At 38.8% G+C, this 24,346-nt stretch overlaps 1 protein-coding gene across 2 annotated transcripts; it reads left to right on the forward strand.

The window, feature by feature from the left end:
• Positions 1–8,850: 8,850 nt before the first annotated feature.
• On the forward strand, positions 8,851–11,252 carry LOC142425683 (olfactory receptor 4K1). Of its 2 annotated transcripts, XM_075530995.1 has the most exons (2): positions 8,851–9,765; positions 11,226–11,252. In XM_075530995.1, the coding sequence occupies exons 1-2, from the start codon at positions 8,851–8,853 to the stop codon at positions 11,250–11,252; spliced, it is 942 nt and encodes a 313-aa protein (XP_075387110.1). The 2 variants fall into 2 exon arrangements, with proteins under 2 accessions (XP_075387110.1, XP_075387111.1); XM_075530996.1 differs by lacking the exon at positions 11,226–11,252 and having other exon boundaries at positions 8,851–9,786.
• Positions 11,253–24,346: the final 13,094 nt, after the last annotated feature.

The raw sequence follows: 24,346 nt of genomic DNA on the forward strand, positions 1-24,346 counted from the left end.
AACAAAACAGAGAAAAACCTCATTCCAAAAGAAAATAATAAAAAGGTAAGCAGAAAAATAAAACATTTTAACAAATTAAAAATGGATCAAAAAGGGAAACAAATGGTAATATGATCATATTTTTATTAAAAGATAATTATATTTGGGTCTCTTACACCTCTGATAACAATCCTTACATCAGTAGTATCAAGCATATTTTACATATGTTGCCATTGTTATTTCTAAACATTTACTTTTATTGAGCCCTTAATATGACCTCCTCTTTTTTCTCTCTGTCCCCTGCACCTTCCTGGCTCTTTCCCCATGGTTTCTGTGGTACAGCCCCCTAGGGGTGGGAGGGGCAGGGATAGTTATGTGTCAATCATTGTGATGGATTCCCTCTTTCTCCCCTCCTCTCCCCACCTTCCCCCTACTTTTCTGGTACAACTACTCCTACTCCTGTTCCTGGATTCCGTGTGTCATGAGCTCCTAGCTCTTATCTATACTTGTGCACATGCTCCGATCTAGCCCACAGTGAAAAGCTAGACTGGGGTCATGATAGTGGGGGTGAGGCTGGGGTCATGAAAGTGAGGGTGAGGAAGCCTCACGAAACCAGAGGGCTATTGCATGCTACATTAGTAATATGATAAATTTTAACCTTTCTGAATTACCTTGGCAATACTTAAGTGAAGGAGCAGAACTTAAGAAACAGAAGCACAATGCATGACTCAAGAGGCTAAATAATTCGATGTGATGTATCAGCAATAAAGAGAGGGTGACATGATCAGTGGAGACACTTCAAGGTTAGCATAGGTTAGGATAAGAGATGAAGAAGCTTCAGTTATGCAGAATAAGTCTAACCAACTGGCAATTATATGATTCACGTTAACCAAGGGCAATGCCCTGAGTACTAGGAGTGCAATTTCCCGGAATGCAGAGTGACAGTTCTCCAGGAGAAAAGAGGTCAGTGATTGTAAAGGTATTTCAGAATGGTCTTGAGAGGCAGAAAGGCTGTGTGTGTGGAGGGGGAGGTGGGAGGAGGTGGGGGTGGACATGACAGCAAGTCAAGATCCAGTTCTTCAGCAAGTGATTTACTTTTCTAAATGTAGTAAGCCAATGATAGTACATGAATTATGGAGTTGAATGGTTTTGTTAACTGCACTAGAAAACTAGGTAAAAAGAGAAGGGTAGGCTCAGACAACCAAAAAGAGAGGGCTATCTGCTCCTGTGAGAAAGAGAGGGCTATCTGCTCCTGTGAGAAAGAGAGGGCTATCTGCTCCTGTGAGAAAGAGAGGGCTATCTGCTCCTGTGAGAAAGAGAGGGCTATCTGCTCCTGTGAAGATGTACAGTCTCTGAAACCAGATATAGGTGGCTGTGAGTCAGAAACACTTCAAAGGCATTGGGTTGGGTGGTTAAATTGAAAAGAGAAGGATTTTGTGATTTAAGATGGAGACACTGAGTAACTAGAAGAACCTTTATACCAAAAACATCTTTGAATTCTACAAGCTGGCAGAAATTTCCTTTTCCTCTGTCAGAAGAGAGTGTCTTTTATTATCTGAAGAGCTTAAAGATCTGTCCCATGACACGTGCCGCCTAAGACAGTGCTGCAGTCTCCCTTCTACCTCTACTCCTTCTCCCCTCATTGCCTTTGGTTGATAACTATACTGACTGATCTGTCTCACCCAGCCTGTGGACTACCATTTTCCTCTGTGAAGAAATGGCTCACATACCAAAAAAGTTAGGAGAACTAACTTAAATGTCTGAGCAGAAATTGAAGGATGACCATAGTCCATTTCCAATGTTGTCCCTGTGTATGTTATGCTTCTGCTCTCTGTTACATTATGGTCCTTTATCTGTGAATATTTTCAGGAAGCTACCACATTATTGAAGGATATAAGGGGTGGGGAGTCCAAATTATCTCCCATAACATAAATAAACATTATTTTACCTTGCATTCCCAAACAGCAATAAAGAGTCATAGCACTTGCAATATTATTGGAATTCTGAGGCAGTACAAATATGTGAATATGACTTTGACTCAATTCCAAGGTGGCTCCATTGGTCTTGGGTCCAGGAATGAACCATGGGACTAAAGTCCAGTCTTTAGTACAGGTTTCATTGCAACTCAGGCAATATGAACCAGGAAATCCAATAAAACATCCCTGTATGTAAGGTCATTTTGTAGATTCTCTGACATGGTCAGTTAATGAGAGAATAGATTCTGGAAGAATCTATGTTTCAGTTACAAGCCATCCTAAATTTCAAAAGATACATGTGGGATAAGGCTAAAACAAATCAAAAGTCCAAGTAATCACCATGAACAAGCATTTTGTAACCCCAGGTGACCCCCATCTATTACATCAGCATGTTGTCTTCGCCTCCATTTTATAGCATGATGGGAAGCATATTATGAATGACATGGGTCTATGAACTGTTGGGAACCTAAATGAGAAGGAAGTACTATTGTTGTATTACCAGTGAGATAACCCCTTAACGACTCTCTTGAGAGAAAATGACTGGACAGAGACATAACCAGCTTAGTAATCAAAATTGGATGGAAAATTGTTTAGAATTGCTTAACAATGGAAAAATTACTTTTTAATTGTTAGTGCTTGGTTAGTTAGGGTTCATGGAGAAATAACATTTGGAAATCAGAGAAATGTGATGTGGGGAGGAATGAGAATGATCATTTAAAAATTGAGTCAGAACCTCAAAAGAGTAAAATATGTGGCAAGAATAAACATATTTTATAAAAATTAGTGAAAATTTCTCATGTATCTTTGAGAAGAAATAAAGACGTTCAGTGGAAAATAAATAATAACATCTCCCAATATTTAACCAACCATCATGTTCAAGACTTATTCTACAAAACTACAGAAGGTAGAAGATAAGCAAGGCACCAACAAACTGCCTGTGGGCTCATTATTATTGGGGGCAACTAGACTTGACTAGGTGTTCATTAGTAACATTATAGGCCTGCTCTGGACTGTCTAATGCATGAGCAAATCTGTCTTACCAGAAATACATGGCAAAAATGCTCGTTAGAGGCAAAAATGGCAAGACTTCATCTCGAGTACTTGGTCCATGTTATCAAGAGGGACTAGTTTGTGGAGAAGGACAACCTGCTTGGAAAAGCTGCGGGTCAGTGAAAAAGATGCAGCGCTTCAATAAGACGGACTGACCGCTGCAGTGATGTCAAACAGCCATGGTTGTGGGAATGGTGTGGGGCTGGGCAGGGCATTGTGTTCTGTTGCACATGTGTCGCTGTCAGAAGGAATGGCACCCAGTAACAACACAGAATCGCCATGTTACATTGTAAAGCTGCAGGGACTGCTTTGCTAAATAAGAATCTATCCTCATCAAATACCTTTCCTTTTCATATCTATCAACGAGGGGCAAGTTTGGCTTTTGATTCTGTTCCACTCAAGGAAAAGTTTTTGGATTCACCTAATTATTCCCTGTGCAGGAGAATGACGTCAGTGAACTCTGATTCTTATTTCTCCAATGAGATTCGGTGATTGGCATCCTGATAGAAGGCTTTATATTGCTTCACCATAGGATGTTGTAATTGTACGGCTGAGGATAAGACAAGTGGAGTCCTCATTACCTTAGAGCAAGACCTGGGACCTCACTTTAGCACGGTTTCTTGCAGAGATCAAGTTAAAAAGAACCGTGTCAAGAGTATTATAATGCAAATATTTTCAGCATGAAGATTTGTAGTTGAAAGGAGAGACACAGTTAGCATCTGGACATTAAATTTAGGGAAACTAAGGAAGAGCAGAAGGACTGGGTGAGTTTTTAAGTTATACGGTCTCATACACTCACGATTGATATGCATTATATATTAATATTTTAATATAGAGACATGGAACTAGAATTCAGCAAAGGCGGGCTAGTTGTTATCTCAGTTAATTAGACATACTACCTAGAAGTGGCAAATTTGTGTTGTGCTTTTCTCTGTGTAATGAATCCCTTGCTGTTTCCCTGGTTTGAAGAACTGCCTGATCAGGTAAGATCAACATCCGATGAGCACAGAGGAAATAGATTGCAGCCATTGTGTGTCACATGCCTGTCTCTCATACGGTGTTTGTTTAGAGAATATTCAGTCTTTCTTTCAACCAACATTTAATAATATAAAAATGTTCCGGGGATGAAGAAAGGTGCTCCTGTGGGAAGCAGAGTAATAATATTCAGTGCCGTCTTGTTGCTAGTTGCCTTTGAGCCAGCACAGAATCATGGTGCTGCCAAATTCGACAGCAGCTTCATGATTATTGGAATGTTTGAGCTCACTGAACAAAAATAGAAGCCCACAGTGATCATCAATAAGGTATACTTCCTTACTTTCTTGCTTCTAGTCTCATAGGAAACCATGTTTTTAAAAATATAACTTAATGACAAGACCAATTAAACAAGATGACTGTTTCAGAGTTTTATTAATACACTTCAGAGGTGGATATCAATGCAAATATGATTTCCTATGTATCCAATTGGGCCTTAAACCAGGAGGGAAACATTCTCTTCTGGTGTATTTTGAGTTTCAAAATACTTTACTTCTAGTTCAATGAAAATAAAGGAATGAACGTTTCATTAAGAAGAGGCTGAATGCAGTGAGCAGAGGGTAAGGAGTTCTATGTGATTCTCCAACCTCCTCACCTCCCCATTAGACACACCTTGTATATGCGACGTCATCTGACTGTTTAAGCTGCTGTTGGTGATAGGATAGTATAATTTCCGTGATTGGTCACATAGCTAGTGAGAGGAAATATGACAATGATTCTTCTCTCTTACTTGCAATTGGAAATCATGAGGAGTTATTACGGAGGGATTATCCAGTTATTTCGTATAACTTAAAAAGTGAACACTGATAAATCTTATCATTCATTACATATGGGAAAGATGTAGTATGGAGTAAATTTGGACATTTTCAGAAAAATCTTCTTTTCAAAGATAATCTGACTAATCCCAGTGCAGTGCAGGTGTCACTAGTGTATCTACACAATTTACTAGTTTTGTCAACTTGGGCAATTGACTTAGCCTTGGTTTCTCTGCGCTTCCATTCCTGCTCTGTGAAACGGCACAAATGAACGGATGACCTGTCACTTTTCAGGGTTATTGTGATAGCCATTAAGATAATATCCGTCATGTATTAGGGAAGCCTGGAAAATAGCACTGTGGAAGTTCATATTACTCTGTTATTTTTACAGAGAGCATATTTTATAATATTTAGAAGGGTAGAAATCTATATAAGATATGTGATTCATTTAAGTGATTAATCCTACCACAAACTAAAATGTCTATTTTGGGAGCTTTCTTACTGTACATAAGTGGTTGGATATTAGCCTTTTGTCTACTCAGAATATAAACCTATGTTAATTTTATGACAATAAAACTATTCATAGAAAATTTAATATATGTATATGAGTATATAAACCTGTTAAATAACATGATATTTAGTAGGCTATACACAAAGAACCCATCTATAGGAGTCCTTTGTCATGTAAGATTTTATAGCTTAAAATGTACAACTGTAGATTTTCAGACCTTAATGTTTATGTGTCTATCTCCTCATCCAAAGTCTGACTGGCTCTTTTTCTCTGTAATCTATGATCGACCATGCCAGATCTTCCACATTTAGATGAAACTTCTATGGTGGTAACTTGTCCTTAGCTCAGTTCTGGTTGCACTGAACTAATCACATACTTGAGCATATATAAATTTCTGAATTCTTCTTAAAACTGGATTCCGATATTAAAACTAGAATCCCATGTGGACTAGGCCTTCACTGAACTCTCTCAGACCCTTGACCAAGGATAGAAATGGTCATGTTCTCTGAGCGCGTTTGAAAGGGTACTGCACAAATACTCAGAGAGTTTTCGAAGAAAGCCCGACTTTCTTCTGCCGAGCTGCTGGCGGTTCCAGACTATGGACCTTGGAGATTGAAGCCCAACTCAGAACCACGATGCCACGAGTCGCTCTATTTACGGTACAGTTCTAACTGCAGATATACGCATTGCCACCGAGTCCATGCTGACTCATAAGCACCCTAAGGGCAGGGTAGAACTGGCTTGGATCGATGCTTACCAGAGGAGAAGGCTTGTTTGTCTCTCCCAGAACGGCTGGTGGTTGCCGACTGCTGACCTTTCAGCTCACAGCCCAAGCCTGCAACAACGATGTCACCAGCGCTCCAACAGCAGAGAGAGTTGGTTTAAAATTCTACATCTTACCTTTTCTTTTCCCCCATTTACAATTTTACTTTGTTTTGATGTTTTCTGCGTTCTTTTGGACTTAGACTATTCTGTGTTACATTTGGTGGTTGCTAATGAAATTTTCTCTTTGCTGTACAGATGTGTTTAAATATTTTCTCTTTTTTCATTTTCTTAAAGGCTCATACATCTCTTAACACAATGCATACATACATCAGTTGTGTCAAGCACACTTGTACATATGTTGTCATCATCATTCTGAAAACACCTGCTTTCTATTTGACCCATTGGTATCAGCTGCTCATTTCCCCATACTCCCCATTCCCCCTTTCCCCCTGGGCCCTTGATAATTTATAAATTATTATTATTTTGTCATAACTTACACCATCCGACATCTCCCTTACCCACTTCTCTGCTGTCCATCCTGCAGGGAGGAGGTTAAGTGATGTTTTTAATATGACTTTCTCAGTATGAAATCCAGGATAGGTAAATCTATAAAGACAATAACTAGGCTAATAGTTGCTTAGGCCAATCACAAGGGAAGCTGCGTGGTTAGGGGGAGACTATAATGGTTACAAGAGTGAAGACAATAATCTAAAGTTGATTGTAGTGATGATTGTACAACTCTTTGAAAATATATTAGAAGCATTGAATTATACAGTACATGAATTACATGTCAATAAAACGGCTAAATAAAAATTCAGCAATTAAAACCACTAGATATTATAAGTCAAATGCAAAAATGGATGCCCTTAAAATGTTAGGGTTTAGCACTTCCACAACTAGGTTAAAGTTATTCAATAAAATTATGCATATTGCAACAGTTTTTAGGGGTTTAAAATTTTTAGATCCAGAGGCACAGTGGGCTGTGTGGGTGGGGCTGCTAACTGAAAAATTGGTCATTGAAATTTATGAACCAGCCCTCTGGAGAAAGATGAGTCAGTCTGCTTCCGTGATTTACAGCCTCAGCAATGGAGCAGTGCTGCTCTATCCTATAGGGCTGTGATGAGGGAGACCATTTTGATGGCAGTGGGCTTGTGTTTCTGTACAGTATTTACAAGGAGCCTTGTGGCACAGTTGTTAAAGAACTTGACTGCTAACCAAAAGTCTGGTTGTTCAAACCCACCAGCCATTACTCAGAAGAAAGATGATGCATTCTCTGTCTTAACAGCGTCACTGTGAGTTGAAAGGTGATTTGATGTCACAGGGGTTGGTTTGGACCTGTCAAAGAGTTCTCCTAACACAATGAGTCAAAAAAACACTGGCTTCAAGTGACTGGTTTCAGACCACTGGCAGTAGCTTAAGATAAAAACTTGACAGTCTACTACAATAATGATTGCAGTCTATGAAACCCCATGAGCAATTCCACTCTCTCCTATAAGGTTAGTCTGAGTAAGAATCAATGAAAAAAGAATGGCTTGGTTCTTATGAATATTTTTTGTTATTTAAGATTTTTTATGTTTATTATTATATTGTATCTAAATAACCTGGTCCTAAAAAACAACAAATGCCAAAGAACTTCAATCAATATTCAACAAATAAATATCTGCTGATGATTATGTGGCTACAGTCAAATATGTGTTTCTTTAAACTGGAGATTTTGTAGAATCTTTTCTTGCTAAGTGGTCACCCTGTGCCTAGTATGTTAAGGAAAATATCCAAGACAGCTATACAGGCATTTAAAATGCTACCTAACTTTTTTCTTTTGAAAATCTGTTATGTGCTCAAATTAAGCTATATGGAGTAATAACAAATAGACCATTTTTTGAGGTGTTGAAGGTTTTGAAGACTCTACGTGTGCCAAGGAGTGTATAAGGGGAGATAAATAGACAAGGTAAGAAGAGACTGAAAGGGCATCGATCCTTTATTCATAAATGAGAGATCTTTATGTGACAGAAGGTGAATTTGATTAACTCCTGTTATTGATATAAAAATATGCTTGACCTTCACAGAAGCTTTCAGAGAATCACTATTAGCTCTAAAGCTGCAAGTTCTCATTCTATAATATGAATAATTAGCATCTATTAGACTTCATAGATCATTCCCAAGTCTATGAGCCTCAATTGCAAAACCATTCATTAAGACGACTTAGTCCTGCTTTCAAGATGACTTACACCTACAAATTACATCCTGCCCTACCATTCCCAAGTGGTTTGTTAGCATGAACCCTTCCTCCAGCTAGGCCTCATAGGTCCATGAAAATGGTCTGACATATTTTTTACCTTTATAGTTGTATTCCAATGACTTCCTCTGCCTTTTTATCTAGTAAATCTGAAAAATTTTTAAAGGTTCAAGTCAAATAATCTTTCTTCCATGGTACCTGTTTTTACCACATTGGGAAAGAATATAATCTCTCTCATCTTGCTAACATTTATTAATTTATCATGCACTTATATTTGTCTCTTTCTATATTACTTAATATTCACTATGCCTGTCTTATTTTAGTATGATAGGCACCTTCTCTGTCCTCTTTCACCTACACTTCTATTTCCCATCACACTTAGGTTAAACAAATGTTAGTCAATTGATACATGTAGGTGTAGTTTGTTAAGTTGAATAGACTTATTTTAAAGTTTTTCTGTTTTGTATATAAGTAGTAGTAGCATGCTGTGAATCATTGTGATATGTTCCTGACTTTCTTTTCCAGAGGCGGCTGTGCATTGGGCACATGGCTCACATAAATGAATCAGTGGTCTCTGAATTTGTGCTGCTGGGACTCTCTGATTCTCAAGAACTTCAGCTTTTCTTATTCGCCATCTTCTCTGTAGTGTATGTGACGTCTGTACTAGGAAACCTCATGATTATTGTCATCATTTCCTCCGACTCCCATCTGAACTCGCCCATGTACTTCCTCCTCAGCAACCTTTCTTTCATTGATATCTGTCAGTCTAACTTTGCCACCCCTAAGATGCTGCTAGACTTTTTCATGGAGCACAAGACTATTTCTTTTGAGGGTTGCATGGCCCAGATATTTCTTCTCCACAGTTTTGTGGGGAGTGAGATGATGCTGCTTGTGGCGATGGCCTATGACAGATTTATAGCCATATGTAAGCCCCTGCATTATAGTACAATCATGAGTAGGAAGCTGTGTATAATTTTTGTGTCGATATCGTGGGCTGTGGGTATTCTTCATTCTGTGAGCCATTTGGCGTTTACAGTGGATCTACCCTTCTGTGGCCCCAATGAGGTAGACAGCTTCTTTTGTGACCTTCCTCTGGTGATTGAGCTGGCTTGCATGGATACTTATGAAATGGAAATTATGACTTTAACTAACAGTGGTCTGATCTCATTGAGCTGTTTTCTGGTTCTGATCATTTCCTACACCATCATTTTGGTCACTCTCCAGCGCAGGTCCTCCAGCGGGTCTTCTAAGGCACTGTCCACACTAACTGCCCATATCACAGTGGTAGTTCTTTTCTTTGGACCTTGCATTTATTTCTACATCTGGCCTTTTAGCAGACTTCCTGTGGATAAGTTCCTTTCTGTGTTCTATACTGTTTGTACACCCCTGTTGAACCCCATCATCTACTCTTTGAGGAATGAAGACGTTAAATCGGCCCTGCGGAAATTTAGAAACCGTCATGTGAACTCGTGGAGACACTAGAGAACCACCATGAGGGAGGATCATCTTGAATGGCAGTGAACACCCTCCACTGGCTCACAGCATCATGCAGCCAGCTCGGCTAGCAATGTGGTTTATTTAGTCATGGTATTGCTATTCTTACCCTAAATGCAAGAAAATTGTATACATTCACCATTGAGTTTATGAGTGAAATAGAATATCAATTAATTATTTCTTTGTTTAAAATTATAGATTACAAGTTATTTTTTAAAATATTCAGAAACATTTTTAAAATGTTATAAGGAAGCTAGATTCAATTGAGCATAAAATGCCACTCAAGTGATTATTTTTACTAGAATAGTTGATTGCGCAATAAGAACTCAGTTGCCTACACAAAGCATCAGTATCTTGAATCTACGTAGTAGCTCTGTGAGTGAAGACTTAGCAAGCCAGCTCCCATAGTTGTCCCAGCCTAGGAAAAGCCAAGGGCAGGTATATCCTAGTGTGTAGGGTTGCTATCAATGAAAATTGACTTGACGGCTTACCACAAGCGCATACTTCTCTTTAATGGAGCACAGTGTAATTTTATGCATTGCAGCCAATGTATACAAGCAACTTGAAGTTCTATGATCTACCTTCAGTTTATTCTTAACATTATTCCACATGTTGGAATAGTGGGAAATTATTGTATTTTACTACGTGCATTTCACCTCATTGATTGACACTTGTTATTTTCTCTTCTGGGCTGAATATGTTGGCTGCTTGCAAATTTCTCTACTTAATACAAATACCATATAATGCTTTTGAAATTTTGGGGGTTCTTTAAAGTTTTGTTGGGTATGTATTTCTGCTCAAGCATCTAGATTTCTTTCAGATATTCAGCACCTTCTATAATATATAGCCTTGATGACATAGTGAGTTCTGCATTGACCTGCTAACTATGAAGTCCAGCAGTTCAAAATCACCAGTGAGCTCCATGGTAGAAAGAGGAGGCTTTTTACTCCCATAGAGAGTTAGAGTCTCAGAAGCACACAGGGGCAGGCTTACTTGTCCCATAGAGTCTCTATGAGTCAGAATTGATTCGATAACAGTGGGTTCTTTTTATTTTTTCATAGGATTGCGATGAGTCATAATCAACTCAATGACATTAAGGATTTTAGAAGCCCTGGTGGCATAGCATTTATATGCTAGCGTATTAACCACAAGGCTTGCAGTTCAAAACAATCAAGAGATCTACAGGAGAAAGATGAAGCTTTCTACTCCCATTAAGAGTTTATGGAGTTCCCACAGGGGAAGTTCTACCCTGTCCTATAGGGTGGCTATAAGTCAGAGGCGATGCAATGGCAGTGAGTGAATATATATATTCCAAGACTACTTATTTTGAAAATAGGGCTAATTGATTGCAATGGATCCTATTATTCATAACAATTGTGAATATCTTTGAAATTGTTTAAAAATAGGTGAAGATATCAATATTTAAGTTAAAACCAAAAGTTAGTTCTATATGAATATTGAAAATAAAAATTGACCAAAAATATAAGTGCTGTAGAACTAAATGTGGAATCCGTTTTTGCATATTTTGTGAAATCACATCAGGGTACAATACATGTACAGATCAAATATTAAAGATCCAGGAAAAATGTTTCACTTGCTATCCAATATTTTCCCTCTGTATCTTTCCCCTGAGATTAGCATTTTGAAAAGGGCTGTGTAATGGAAAGGATCACTGTATTCTAACAATGAAAAAGAAATTATTAACAAATGATAGAAATACTTCCCTCTGATTCAGTATTTTAATTGTACAATAGGATAGAAATTAGTGATAATGTAAAAGATGAAAGTGTTAAAATCTACATCCTAAGCCTTACAGAGACTGAACTTTAGATATTCACACTCAAGTTATACAGCTAGGATTTCTAGGAACTTCATATTTTCAGTCAATCTCATTTGTACAGTGTCAAAATTGATTACCTGTTGTGTATTTTTATACCATGAGAAATCATTGTAGACGTACAATAAACATTGAAATGGCTATGGTATTGTTTGTGATATTTTCCTTTCTTCTTTTTATGCAGAGATGGTATTTTACCCTTGACAAACCAAGATTGCTTAATTCTTTTAAGTAAAATGAGGTCATGAATAATAACTACTTCATAGGAATTTTGTCAGACAAGATGAAGATAATATAATATAATGTCATATAATGGAAACATTAATAATAAAGAAATCAAACCTTATTAAAACGCTTATTTGGAATAGGTATTTATCTCAACAACTGGATAGGTATAAATCCTGTGAAAGTAGGCATATTCTACTTCTGCCTTTGAAGCGAAGAAATTAAAGATGCATATGCACCCATTCCCTCTTGCCTTTCTCCTTTTCCACCTTATCAAATGGACATCTCTAAATTTAGAGGTTAGCAGTGCTCTGAGAAACCAAATGAAATATGTTCAATAAGAAATAAATCTAGAATGGGTGCAACATGCACTGTCAGAGTTACACAAAAATTAACCATTGCTTTTGAAGATGTAGAATCAAATACCGCAGAAATGACAAAAATACCAAAAAAGAAACCCCAGTAAATACAAGGGAGACTTGATGAATGACATTCATGGTGGTAGGATCAACAAATACTACATAAATAAAAAAGAAAACAGTGCTTCTCATTTCTGTCATAAAGAAAAACTAGAGTTAGATGTGTGTATACTGTTTGTAGGGACTCACATGGTGAAAAAATAATGTTGGGAGAAAATAGAATTTATCTTTTATTCTTTTTTAAAACAAGAGCATAGTGCTAGTCTGTAGTCTACTTGGTCTTACATTTATTCTTCCTCTTTCTGCTCTAGACTGCATCATGCTGACTGCAGTCTGCATTTCCAAGTCTCCCATTTTAGTTGTCAATTAAATCTGGAGGACGAGAGGCAGATAGAAGTCAACACCTTTACCACTTGCTTGGTTATACTGTGGGTAAGGTATTAGTCACTAACTGTAAGGTCAAAGGTTCAAACCCGTCAGCCCATTTGTGGGAGACAGATGAGAGCTGCTCCAATATAGATTTACAGTCTCAGAAATCCTATGGGTGAACTGGGTCAATATCAGCAGCTAAAAGGACGCTCATATGCAAGTTTAGGTTGAAGCTAAAGAAACCTACAACAAGTCCATGAAAACCAAAATAGACCTTGAGTATATCCGACCTGGATAAAACAAACAAACAAACAAACAAACAAACAAACTCAAGAACAGATTTGAGGACTTGAAAGCAGATATGACGTGCTGTGGGGTGACATCAAGAACATCATACATGAGGAGAGCAAGAGGTCATTCAAAAGACAGGAAAGAAAAAAAATGAACTTCAGAAGGCACTTTGAACCTACTTTGCATCATCAAGTAGCTAAGACACATGGAAGAAATGATGAAGTCAAAGAGCTGAGCAGAAAAATTCAGAGGACAGTTCCAGAAGACAGAGTCAAAAATTATAATGAAATGTGCAAAGGCCTACAGCTTGAAAACCATGAAGGAAGAGCACCCTCAGCTTCTCTTACATCGAAGGAGCTAAAGAAACCACTCAAGCCTGGAACTGTAATACTAACAGATTCTATAGGCAAATATTGAATGATTCAGGACGCATTAAAGAAGATGGAGAAATACACAGACACGGTACCATAGACAACTAGTTAACATTCAACCATTGCAGGAGGTAGCATGTGAGCCACAACTGATGGCCCTGAAGGAAGAAGTTCAAGATGCACTGAAAACATCAGCCAAAAATAAGGCCCCAGTACTTGATAGAATATGAATTGAAATGTTACAATAAGCTGTTGAAATGCTGGAAGCGCTCACTCATGCATGCCAGGATATTTGGAAGGAAGTTACATCCAATGATTAAAGGAGATCCATATTTGTACTCATTCCAAAAAAAGTTGACCCAACAGAACAGATAGAACAATATCATATATGGGGAGAACTTTACTGAAAATTATCTAACAAAGACTGCAGCAGTGCATTGACCAAAAACTGCTAGAGGTTCAGGGATCATTCAGAAGAGGACATGAAACAAGAGTTATCAATGCTCATGCCATGTGGATCTTGGCTGAAAGCAGAGAAAACCAGACATATGTGTATCTGTCTTTTATTCAAAGGCATTCTGTGAGGATTACAGAAACTATGGATAGGATTGAGAAGAATGGAAATTCCAGAACACTTCGCTGTGCTCATAGGGACATTTACTTCAATTAAAAGGCAGTTGTGGGAAAAGAACAAGAAAACGCTGCGCAGCTTAAAATCAGGAAGGGTGTGTGTCAGGATCTTATCCTCTGACCACGATTATTTACACTGTATGCTGAGAACATAAAAAGAAGCTGGATTTTATGATGAAGAATGTGACATCAGGGTTGGAGAAAGGCTTATAACAAGCTGTGATATGGATATAATGCACCCTTGCTTATTGAAAGGAGGTCTTGAAGCACTTATTGATGATCAAGGATAGCAGCCTTTAACTATGTTTTACAACTCAATTTAAAGAATATCATAATCTTCACCATTAATCAAATAGGTGGCATCACCAAAAACAGAGAAAGATGGAAATTGTCAAGGGTTTGGTATTGCTTGGATCCACAATCAATGCCTATGGAAGCAGCCGCCACAAGATCAAACGATGCATTGGATTGAATAAATTTGCTGCACAAGGGTGTTTGAGGACTGACCCATGCCATAGTATTTTCAACTGCCTCATTTGCATTTGGAAACTGGACATTGAATAAAGAAGACCAAAGAGGAATAAATGCCTTTGAATGGTGGTGCCTGCAAAGAATATAGAAAGTAATGTGGATTGACAAAAACAAACAAATCTGTCTTAAAAGAAGTAAGGCTTCTTAGAGGCAAGAATGGCAAAACCCGAGTTTACATAAATTGGAAATTTGTGAAGGGAGACCAGTCCCTGGAAAGGACTTGATTGGTAAAGGAGAAACCAAACTAAACAAACAAATTCACTGGCACTGAGTTCATACTTATTCAAAGTAGGTTCTCAATTCTTTATGGGAGTAGAAAGTACTGTCTTCTTCCTCTGGAGCCCCTAATGGTTTCAAACGTTTTGTGGATTGAAATCCTCCTTGGAACCACTACTCCCCCCAGGCTCCTTGGTAAAGTAGAGGGGCAGCACAAAAGTAAGAGGCTTGATGAGATGGATTGCCCTCGTGGCTTTACAAAGGGCTTAAGCACAGGAACGATGGTGAGGATGGTTCGGGACTGGCCAGTGTTTAGTTCTCTTGGTCACAGGGTCATCGTGGGTCTGAACTGCTTTGACGCCACTGAGTCATGACAATTATAACATGAGTAGGATATCTACACAGGGAACCAGAGACACATATAAACCATAGACGTGTCAATGGATTTGGGTCTCACACTCAATTCTAGTCTCAATGTAAGAACAAGTAGTCCATATGGCATGGCCCTGCTTAATGCTTGCCCTCGGGAAGATATGAGTGCTTTCTAACTTGTCTTATTACAAGCATGAGGTATCAACCAAGTCTATCTACATGGAAACAGCACATTAGTCTGTGTGATCCAAGGATAATACAATTCAAATATAAAGGACAGAATAGTATCAGATCCTAAATTGTGAGCACCTGACTTGAAGAAGGCTGTGATTGATAGCGGGAGCCTGAAATCCATGTGCAGGTCCCTGCACAGATTAAGTCCCTGCTGAATTCCTTCAACCTTAGTCAAGAGATGTGCATAGCCTTGTTATCAGGCAGAGGGCATTGTTATGTAAACTATGGCAGACTTCCTTAGGTTAAAACAGAACTCCTTATTATTAATATCCCTTTGGCCCATTTAAAATTGCTTCAGTTTTTAGTATTTTCTGCTTTCTCGTTGAGGATTTTCTGTTTGGTCTGGTCGTTGTTATTGGGCTTATTTTTTGTTTGATTTCATTGCTTTCCTATTGGTATGTTGCATGAATTTCTGTCTACTAACTGAAGCTCTGCAGATCAGTAGAGACATCGCTGGATAGGAGTGTGGCAGGGGAGGGGGGGATGGGGAGCTAAGAGCAAGGTGTATAGAAGAAACTGCTCACAAATTGATTGTGGTGATGATGCTTAATATGTTTGCATGACGAAATTCATGATGCTTGAAAACTGTTATAATACAACTATATTTAAAAAAGAAATACCCTTATTTTTACATCAGTTATGTATATTTTTCCAAGCAGAAAGAAAGAGAGAAAGCAAGCCAATTTTTGTGCCAAGGAATAAGTCAATTTTAAGGTTGGGCCACTATGACATTTTTACTAAAACTCATGTGTTAGGCATTTTCAGTTTTAAGCAAGCAGTCTGACCTCAGTTTTTAGACCAATCAACACTTTAAGGAATATGTGGAAGATTTGAAAATGAGCCAAGACAGGGAAGGTTGTCAACCTCAAATGATGGAGAAGCTGTGGCTGAAGGAATGAGACTTGTGGAAGAAGGTCATAGAGCTGCCACTGACAGGATAGCTCATGTTGCTAGGCATTTTCGGTTTTAAGCAAACACCCTGACCATAGCAACTTCTGCCTTGATGGACGCCGAGAGCTTTGATGGATTGGCGAGCTCACAGCGCTGTCTGTTCCCTTACTCTCTGAAGCAAGATATAAGCTAATGGAGATGCTCTTGTTTTTTTAAACATTTTATTAGGGGCTCATACAACTCTTATCACAATCCATTCATATACATAAATCAATTGTATAAAGCACATCTGTACATTCTTTGCCCTAATCATTTTCTTTTTTTCCCTTTTCTTTTTTTACATTTTATATTTTGGGCTCATACAACTCTTATCACAATCCATTCATATATATACATCAATTGTATAAAGCACATCCGCACATTCCCTGCCCCAATCATTCTCAAAGCATTTGCTCTCCACTTAAGCCCTTTGCATCAGGTCCTCTTTTTTCCCCCTCCCTCACCGCTCCTCCCTCCCTCATGATCCCTTGGTATTTTGTCCATTACTATTTTGTCCTATCTTGCCCTATCCGGAGTCTCCCTTCACCCCCCTTCTCTGCCTTCCCTCTCCCAGGGAGGAGGTCACATGTGGATCCTTGTAATCAGTTCCCCCTTTCCAACCCACTCACCCTCCACTCTCCCAGCATTGCCCCTCGCACCCTTGGTCCTGAAGGTATCATCCCCCCTGGATTCCCTGTGCCTCCAACCCCCATATGCACCAGTGTACAGCCTCTGCCCTATCCAGTCCTGCAAGGTAGAATTCGGATCATGGTAGTTGGGGGGAGGAAGCATCCAGGATCTGGGGGAAAGCTGTGTTCTTCATCGGTACTACCTCGCACCCTGACTGACCCATCTCCTCTCCTAAACCCCTCTATGAGGGGATCAATGGAGATGCTCTTATGGAATGAATCGTAACCAAGGATTTGTTCTGGATTTACCACTATGACCTTGAGATCACAGTCTATTAAACCAGGACTTCCTATGGGATCTGATGAGGGTTTTAGATTCAAGGTAAAGAGGTTAGCTCAGAAGATATGACAACTATTCTTTTTTAGATTCCAGAGCGGGTAACCTTGATAGATCTTCTCAACGGACATAGGACAATCACTAAGAATTATTACTAAACAGTTTAAAGAAAATTGAAAACGGTGCCGACCCGGACAATGGTGTACAGTAATTTTCTCTCATGACAATTCACTTGCTCATGTGTCGAGGATCGCAGACACTGTTCTCCGAGAATTTCATTGACTACCCGCATCCTACTCTCCCTGTATTCCCAGTCCATCCCTCGGACTTTTGTTCATTGCAAACCTCAAATAAACTAACAGTGGAGATAAATCAGAACCATTAAAAAGAGATTCATTCAATTTAAAAAAGGAATAAACACACAAGATAAATAGCACACCAAGATCTAAATATTAGATTCAAACCCAAATTCATTGAGTATCACATGAAATGCAGCTGTGACTGTGCAGTGATTAAGCACTTATCTGCCAAGTCCAACCATTACGTAGGAAAAGGTAGCAGCTTGCTCCCCTAAGGTTATAACCTAGAAAACCCTGGGTCAGTTCTCTTATGTATTTTGGATCACACTTATTTGGAATTAATTCAACAGTACACAATAGTCAATAGAAATATTGGGTACGCCTATTAAAAAGTAGGGATCAATAGACAAAATTAATAAATAAAAGTCACCTACATGATATCAGCTAGAAATGAACTTTATATATAAAGACACAGATAGAAAAATAAAACATGACATGGACAAAGAATATTTTTGTGATATCCTATAATTTCAAGAGATTCATAAGACTGTAAAAGTAGTATTTGACTTCAGGATCTGCTCAGGTAACTGCTAGGGGAACACACAGATTCTCATTTAAAGGGTTTTCAGGCCTGTGTTCTATGAAGAAAGGAGAAAGAAAACTTTAATTGAGTTTCTATTCAATAAGTGCCCATGGGAGGAATATGCGAGTCATGTAAGCAGAAAGATAAGATTATGGGAAAGCTGATTAAAAGATTCAAATAAAAGTTCGACATATACCACAGTATGACGTCATATATGACAATCCAAGCTATGAGAAAACCTTGTGATTTATTGTAAAAGGAACAAGTCCCTGAAATGAAAAAGAATGCATTAAAAATCAGAAGCCCGGGGAGTGGCAGGACTGGTGGGAAATGATCAAGGTTAAGGTTGCTTAGAGAAGAGGCATACTCTAGCCCAGGTGGCGATGAAGCATGGTAGTAGGGCAGGAGGAAAGTCAAGGGAGATGGAGGAAAGAGCTAGGAGTCAAAGGGCATTCATGGAGGTCTAGACAAACACATGTACATGCAAATATATATAGGAGGATGGAGAAATAGATCTATGTGTCTATATTTATAGGTCAAGTATTAAGGTGGCAGAAGGACCTTGGGTCTCTACTCAAACACTCCACAATGTATGAATACCTTCTTTTATTAAATTGTAACTCTATGATGCTCACTCCCCGACACAACGGCTGGAGCCAAAGTGGGTGAACAAGTAAATGTGGTGAAGAAAGCTGATGGTGCCCGGCTATCAAAAGAGATAGTGACTGGGGTCTTAAAGGCTTGAAGATAAACAAGCGGTCATCTAGCTCAGAAGCAACAAAGTTCACATGGAAGAACACACCAGCCTGTGTGATCGAGTGGTCCCAAAGGGATCAGTTACCAGGCATCAAAGAACAAAAAAATCATATCATTGACTGCACACCTCCATGATAGGATCGCTGAAGACAAATGGGTGCATAAGCAAATGTGGTGAAGAAAGCTGATGGTGCCCGGCTATCAAAAGAGATAGTGTCTGGGGTCTTAAAGGCTTGAAGGTTAACAAGCGGCCATCTAGCTCAGAAGCAAATGAGCCCACATGGAAGAGGCACACCGGCCAGTGCGATCACGAGGTGCCAAGGGACCAGGTATAAGGCATCATGCAAAAAAAAAGTGTGTTTATGTATGTGTATATGTATATATGTATGTGTATATATGTGTATATATATCATATTAAATGAAGGGGGAAGTGCAGAGTGGAGACCTAAGGCCCAAGTGTCGGCCAGTGGAGATCCCCTCATAGAGGGGTTTAGGAGAGGAGATGGGTTAATTAGGATGTGAGGTAGTATCGATGAAGAACACAGCTTTCCCCCAGATCCTGGATGCTTCCTCCCCCCAACTACCATGATCCGAATTCTACCTTGCAGGGCTGGATAGGACAGAGGCTGTACACTGGTACATATGAGGGTTGGAGGTACAGGGAATCCAGGGTGGATGATACCTTCAGGACCAAGGGTGTGAGGGACGATGCTGGGAGAGTGGAGGGTGAGTGGGTTGGAAAGGGGGAACTGATTACAAGGATCCACATGTGACCTCTTCCCTGGGAGAGGGACAGCAGAGAAGAGGGGAAGGGAGACTCCGGATAGGGCAAGATATGACAAAATAACGATGTGTAAATTACCACGGGCATATGAGGGAGGGGGGAATGAGGAGGGAGGGGGGAAAAAAAAAGAGGACCTGATGCAAGGGGCTTAAGTGGAGAGCAAATGCCTTGAGAATGATTGGGGCAGGGAATGTATGGATGTGCTTTATACAATTGATGTATGTATATGTATGGATTGTGGTAAGAGTTGTATGAGTCCCTAATAAAATGTAAAAGAAGAAAAGAGAAAAAAATGATTAGGGCAAAGACTGTACAGATGTGCTTTATACAATTGATGTATGTATATGTATGAACTGTGAAAAGAATTGTATCAGCCCCAATAAATTGTTAAAATAAAATTATAAAATCAGAAGCCCTTCTAGATAAGGATATTCAAGCTAATATCTGAAAGATGAAAACACATAGCATACAAAGAACCAAAAGGGGAAACTATCTTGATAGAAGAAAGATAAAATGAACTTTCCTGAAAAAGAAGGAGAGAAGACCCTTTGGACTATTCCTGATGATATTTGATGAAAGATGAAATTTTACTTCTATTAAGTCTAAACGCGTAACGACAAAAGGATTCAAGTTAGAGACTAAAGAGGTGCACTTTCCCAAATGTACAGTAATGTTTCTCAATTAGGTGATTGCCAACATAATTCAGAATGGTTTAGGGAATCAGAAAGGAGGGGGGATGCCAGGAAAGTCAAAATCTAACAATTCACCATAGAGAGCTTCTTTTTTGGTAATACATAAAGCCCAGGATGGTACACAAATTATGAAGTGGAATGGTTTCTGCTAGTTGCACTAGAAGATGAGGGTAAAAGAGAATGTTAAACTAAAGGCAATTAAATTCAGCCCAGCAGGTGGTGTGACCAGCAGAAGACATCCCCAAAGCCTTTAAACAGTCTCACCTGCTGTACATCTCGGCTAGGTGGCAACAACGCAAAGCCACATATAATGAGCACAAAGAAGCAATCGAGACTCCTACTTTTACAGCTGCATTACCACCATCACTTCTCCTCAAGGTAAAGGAATCATGGGAAAATTGCTATAGATGATTGAATTCTGTGGACAACTAGGAGAACAGGGGTGGGGGTGGAAGGGGGAGTAAGCAAGCAAGGGAGAAAGAAAGAAAGAAAGAAAGAAAGAAAGAAAGAAAGAAAGAAAGAAAGAAAGAAAGAAAGAAAGAAAGAAAGAAAGAAAGAAAGAAAGGAAAAAAAAAGAAAGAAAGAAAGAAAGAAAGAAGAGGAAAGATGAACTACAGCTAAAATACAATTTATTTAATATATTAATAAACTTTGATAAGAGAAAATTCTCTTACCAGCAAAGACACAAGCAGTTCACTTATTTATCAAATTTACATGAAGAATTGGTTAGATTTGTTCAACAGTGGACAAATAGCTTTGCTAGCTTCATAACGGGCTTAGGTAAACAACACTGGAGAATCAGATAAATGTAATCTGGGGACGATTGAGATGGCTATTTAAAACTTGAATCAGAATCTCTCGACCAAGATATATATTACATAAATTACAGTTGAAAAACCTATTGTTGTATCTTAAAACACAATTGATTTGGATTGAAAACTAAATATGAAGCCTCCAAATAGTTGAGGAACCATGGAGTTCAAGATTTGCTTGATAAAACTACAGGTGCTAATAGTAGTCTGTTTTGTGGACTCATTATTATTGGAAGCAACTCTCCTTGAGGTTGCATGTTCATTTGCAAGATCACATGATTCTTCGGGAACTGCCAGAAGAATGAACAAATCTGTATTGAAAGAAGCACAGTAAGAATGCTTCCTACAGCAGCGCTGGCAAGACTTTCCTCATGAACTTTGGACACGTCACCAGCATGTAAGGTCCCTGGAAAAGGAAATCATAGTTGGTAGAGAATTCAAGTAAAAGAGGAAGATCCTCAATGAGATGAATTGATTCACACAGTGACTACAAGGGTGGGCTCAAAGCTAGAATGATTGTATGATGTACGATCGGTGAAGTAGTTAATTTATTGTGCCAACCTGGCTGATAAACACATGTGGGGTTAATTGATAGGTGTAGGGATAAATGACTTGTTGAGGCTCGCCATTCGAGTTCTCAGGTCTCTTGCTCTCTGGTGGTCAGACCAGGGTGCAGCTGCCTTAGCCAGTTCCTGTTTCAGCTGGCAAGACTAACTTCCTGCAAGACATCCCTGAGGAGAAGCCACATTGACTTACCGGGATGCAGCCCTGGGTGCTGGAGCAGCCATGTGGAGACCCCTGCCTGTCAGTGCGGAGAGGCTTACATATTCCATGACTCAGCTTTCCCCCTGAAGTTGAGTTGGTGTCATTGCATGTGTTTTGTGAGATGGAGGAGGATTTTGAGAATTGGTGTCAGACTTACGGATTAATATTGGACTTGTGGGCTTGGGCACTACGGGGTTGGCATGGTTTCTTAATGTGCACTTAATCTTTATATAAAACTCTCTTATACATTAGTTTCTGTGGATTTCTATCTCTAAAGCACCCCGACTATTACAGTCAGGCAGTGTTCTGTTGTATATAGGGATGTTATGAGAAGGACCCAACTAAATGATGCGAAACAAGAATAGCCTGATTCTCATATTAGCCGTTGTAAAGTTGAAGAGTCAACTCTAACTAGAAGTCTGTACAAATCAAGTAACTTACTGTTTTTATACATACCAATTAGTTGGTAAAAACAAATCTTTTTCCTCTCCATCTCTGGACAAAATGTTTTTGAAAAAGATAATTACTCCCATTGCAAAATGACCTCAGAGAGCTCTCAAGACTGATTCTCACATCTCCAATGAGATTAGTTTCTTGGCATTAGAATAGAAGGCTTTATATTGCTTCACTATAGGATATTGTAATTGTGTAGCTTAGGACAAGAAAAAGGGAGTTCTCACTACCATATGGGAGGACTTGGAGAATCTTACTTTCACAGTTTAGTGCAAAGACCAAGTTAAAATACATCCAGTCAAGAGTAGCATATTGCAAATATTTTCAGAATGAAAATTTATAGTTGAAGAAGAGAGAAGAAAAAACCTGGATAACAAATTTAATAAAAATAAGGGTGAGCAGAAGGACTGGGGTGAGTTATTAAAAGTGTAAATATATGTGCATTTTAATATATATTTTGACTAGATAAATTATTTTGACTAGATAAATTATTTCCTATACGTGACATTAGAAATGAAACTACACAGACACGAAGGTAATTGATATCTTAGTAAAATATAATACATTCTTGTTGTGCTCTTCTATGTCTAAATGAACCCCCTACTACCCTGGTTTTAAGAGTTGCCTGTTAAGATAGAAATCATAGTTTGTTGAGCATAAGAGAAAGATATTACAACCACTATATTTCACTGATCTATGTATTATATGCTTTCTATTAGGGGATATTAGTCTTTCTTTAAACATATAGTTATTGATAACACAATTTCCTGGTGATGAAGAAATTTCCAACGAGAAAGCAGTTGCCACGAGAAGCAGAGTAATATCACTGTTGTTAGCTGGCGCTGAGTCAGCTCATTGTATGACCAGGTCCAGCAGCATTTTCATCAGGTGAAGTTTGTGTTCATTGAACAATACTGGAAACCCACAGTGACCAATAAGGAATCCTTTACTACTTTCTTGTTTATAGCCTGACAGAAAAATGTATTTTCTTCCCAGATAAATTAATGGGAAGGAAAATAAAAGCACTCGTGGTTTTAGCATTTTATTAATTTAATTTGGAGGTGAGGTGGCTGTTCCTGTAAGAGTGATCTCCTGTGCATCAAATTTGGCCTTCCCTGGGGAGAGAAATTCTCTGATGACATATATTGAGATCGGAAATACTTTATCTCCGATAAAGGCAATAAGCAAATGAATGTTTCATTAAGGAAGAAGCTGAATGCTCTGACTAAAGTTTAAGGAATTCTGAGTGACTTTTTCAAAGCCTCCTTGTTCCTGTCGTGCAAACCTTGTGTATGCCTCTACTCCTGGTACTTTGAAGATGGTGTTGGTGAAAATCTAGTTCTATCTAGAAAGACCACACTTTCTGCGCCGGTAGGAGTTACAACCTGAGAAACGCACAAGTGCAGTTGTACCCTGGACTATACAGTCGCTATGAGTCAGGGTGGTGTGTTTGGGGAGTCTTTTGTTTGCTTGTTTTGGATTTTTATGACTGTTCTCAAAGCTAGGTGGTGGTAATGCAACATTAATTCTGGTCTAGTTTACTTAAAATAAGAAATTGTGCAAAGATTATATACACTGATTTTGTACTTATTTCTTATCATTTGAAAAGTGAGGACTTTTATTTATTCTTAAATCATTTGATTGGGGGCTCTAACAGCTCTTATCACAATCCATCCATCCATGCATCGTTTCAAGCATGTTTGTACATATGTTGTCATTAACATTTTCAGAACATTTTCTTTCTATTCAAGCCCTTGGTACCAGCTCATTTTTCTGCGACCTCCTTCCCCCTCATGAACCCATAATAAATTATAAAAAAAAAATTTTCATGTCTTACACTGACTCCTGCCTCCCTTCACCACTTTTCTCTGGTTTGTCCACCTGGGAGGTGATATATTTTGATCAATGTGGTTGAATCCCCCTCTCTTCACCTACCTTCCCCTTCCCCTCCTGGTATCACTACTCTCATCATTGGACCCAAGGGAGTTATCTGTCCTGGATTCCCTGTGTTTC

Source organism: Tenrec ecaudatus, chromosome 14, assembly GCF_050624435.1.
Source record: "Tenrec ecaudatus isolate mTenEca1 chromosome 14, mTenEca1.hap1, whole genome shotgun sequence".
Classification (NCBI taxonomy): domain Eukaryota; kingdom Metazoa; phylum Chordata; class Mammalia; order Afrosoricida; family Tenrecidae; genus Tenrec; species Tenrec ecaudatus.

Bases quoted from the DNA above. Each gene is read 5' to 3' on its own strand.
- LOC142425683 (XM_075530995.1), top strand. From the start codon at position 8,851: ATGGCTCACATAAATGAATCAGTGGTCTCTGAATTTGTGCTGCTGGGA. The intron at 9,766-11,225 runs GTGAACTCGTGG...TCAATATTTAAG, and splicing joins GGAAATTTAGAAACCGTCAT to TTAAAACCAAAAGTTAGTTC.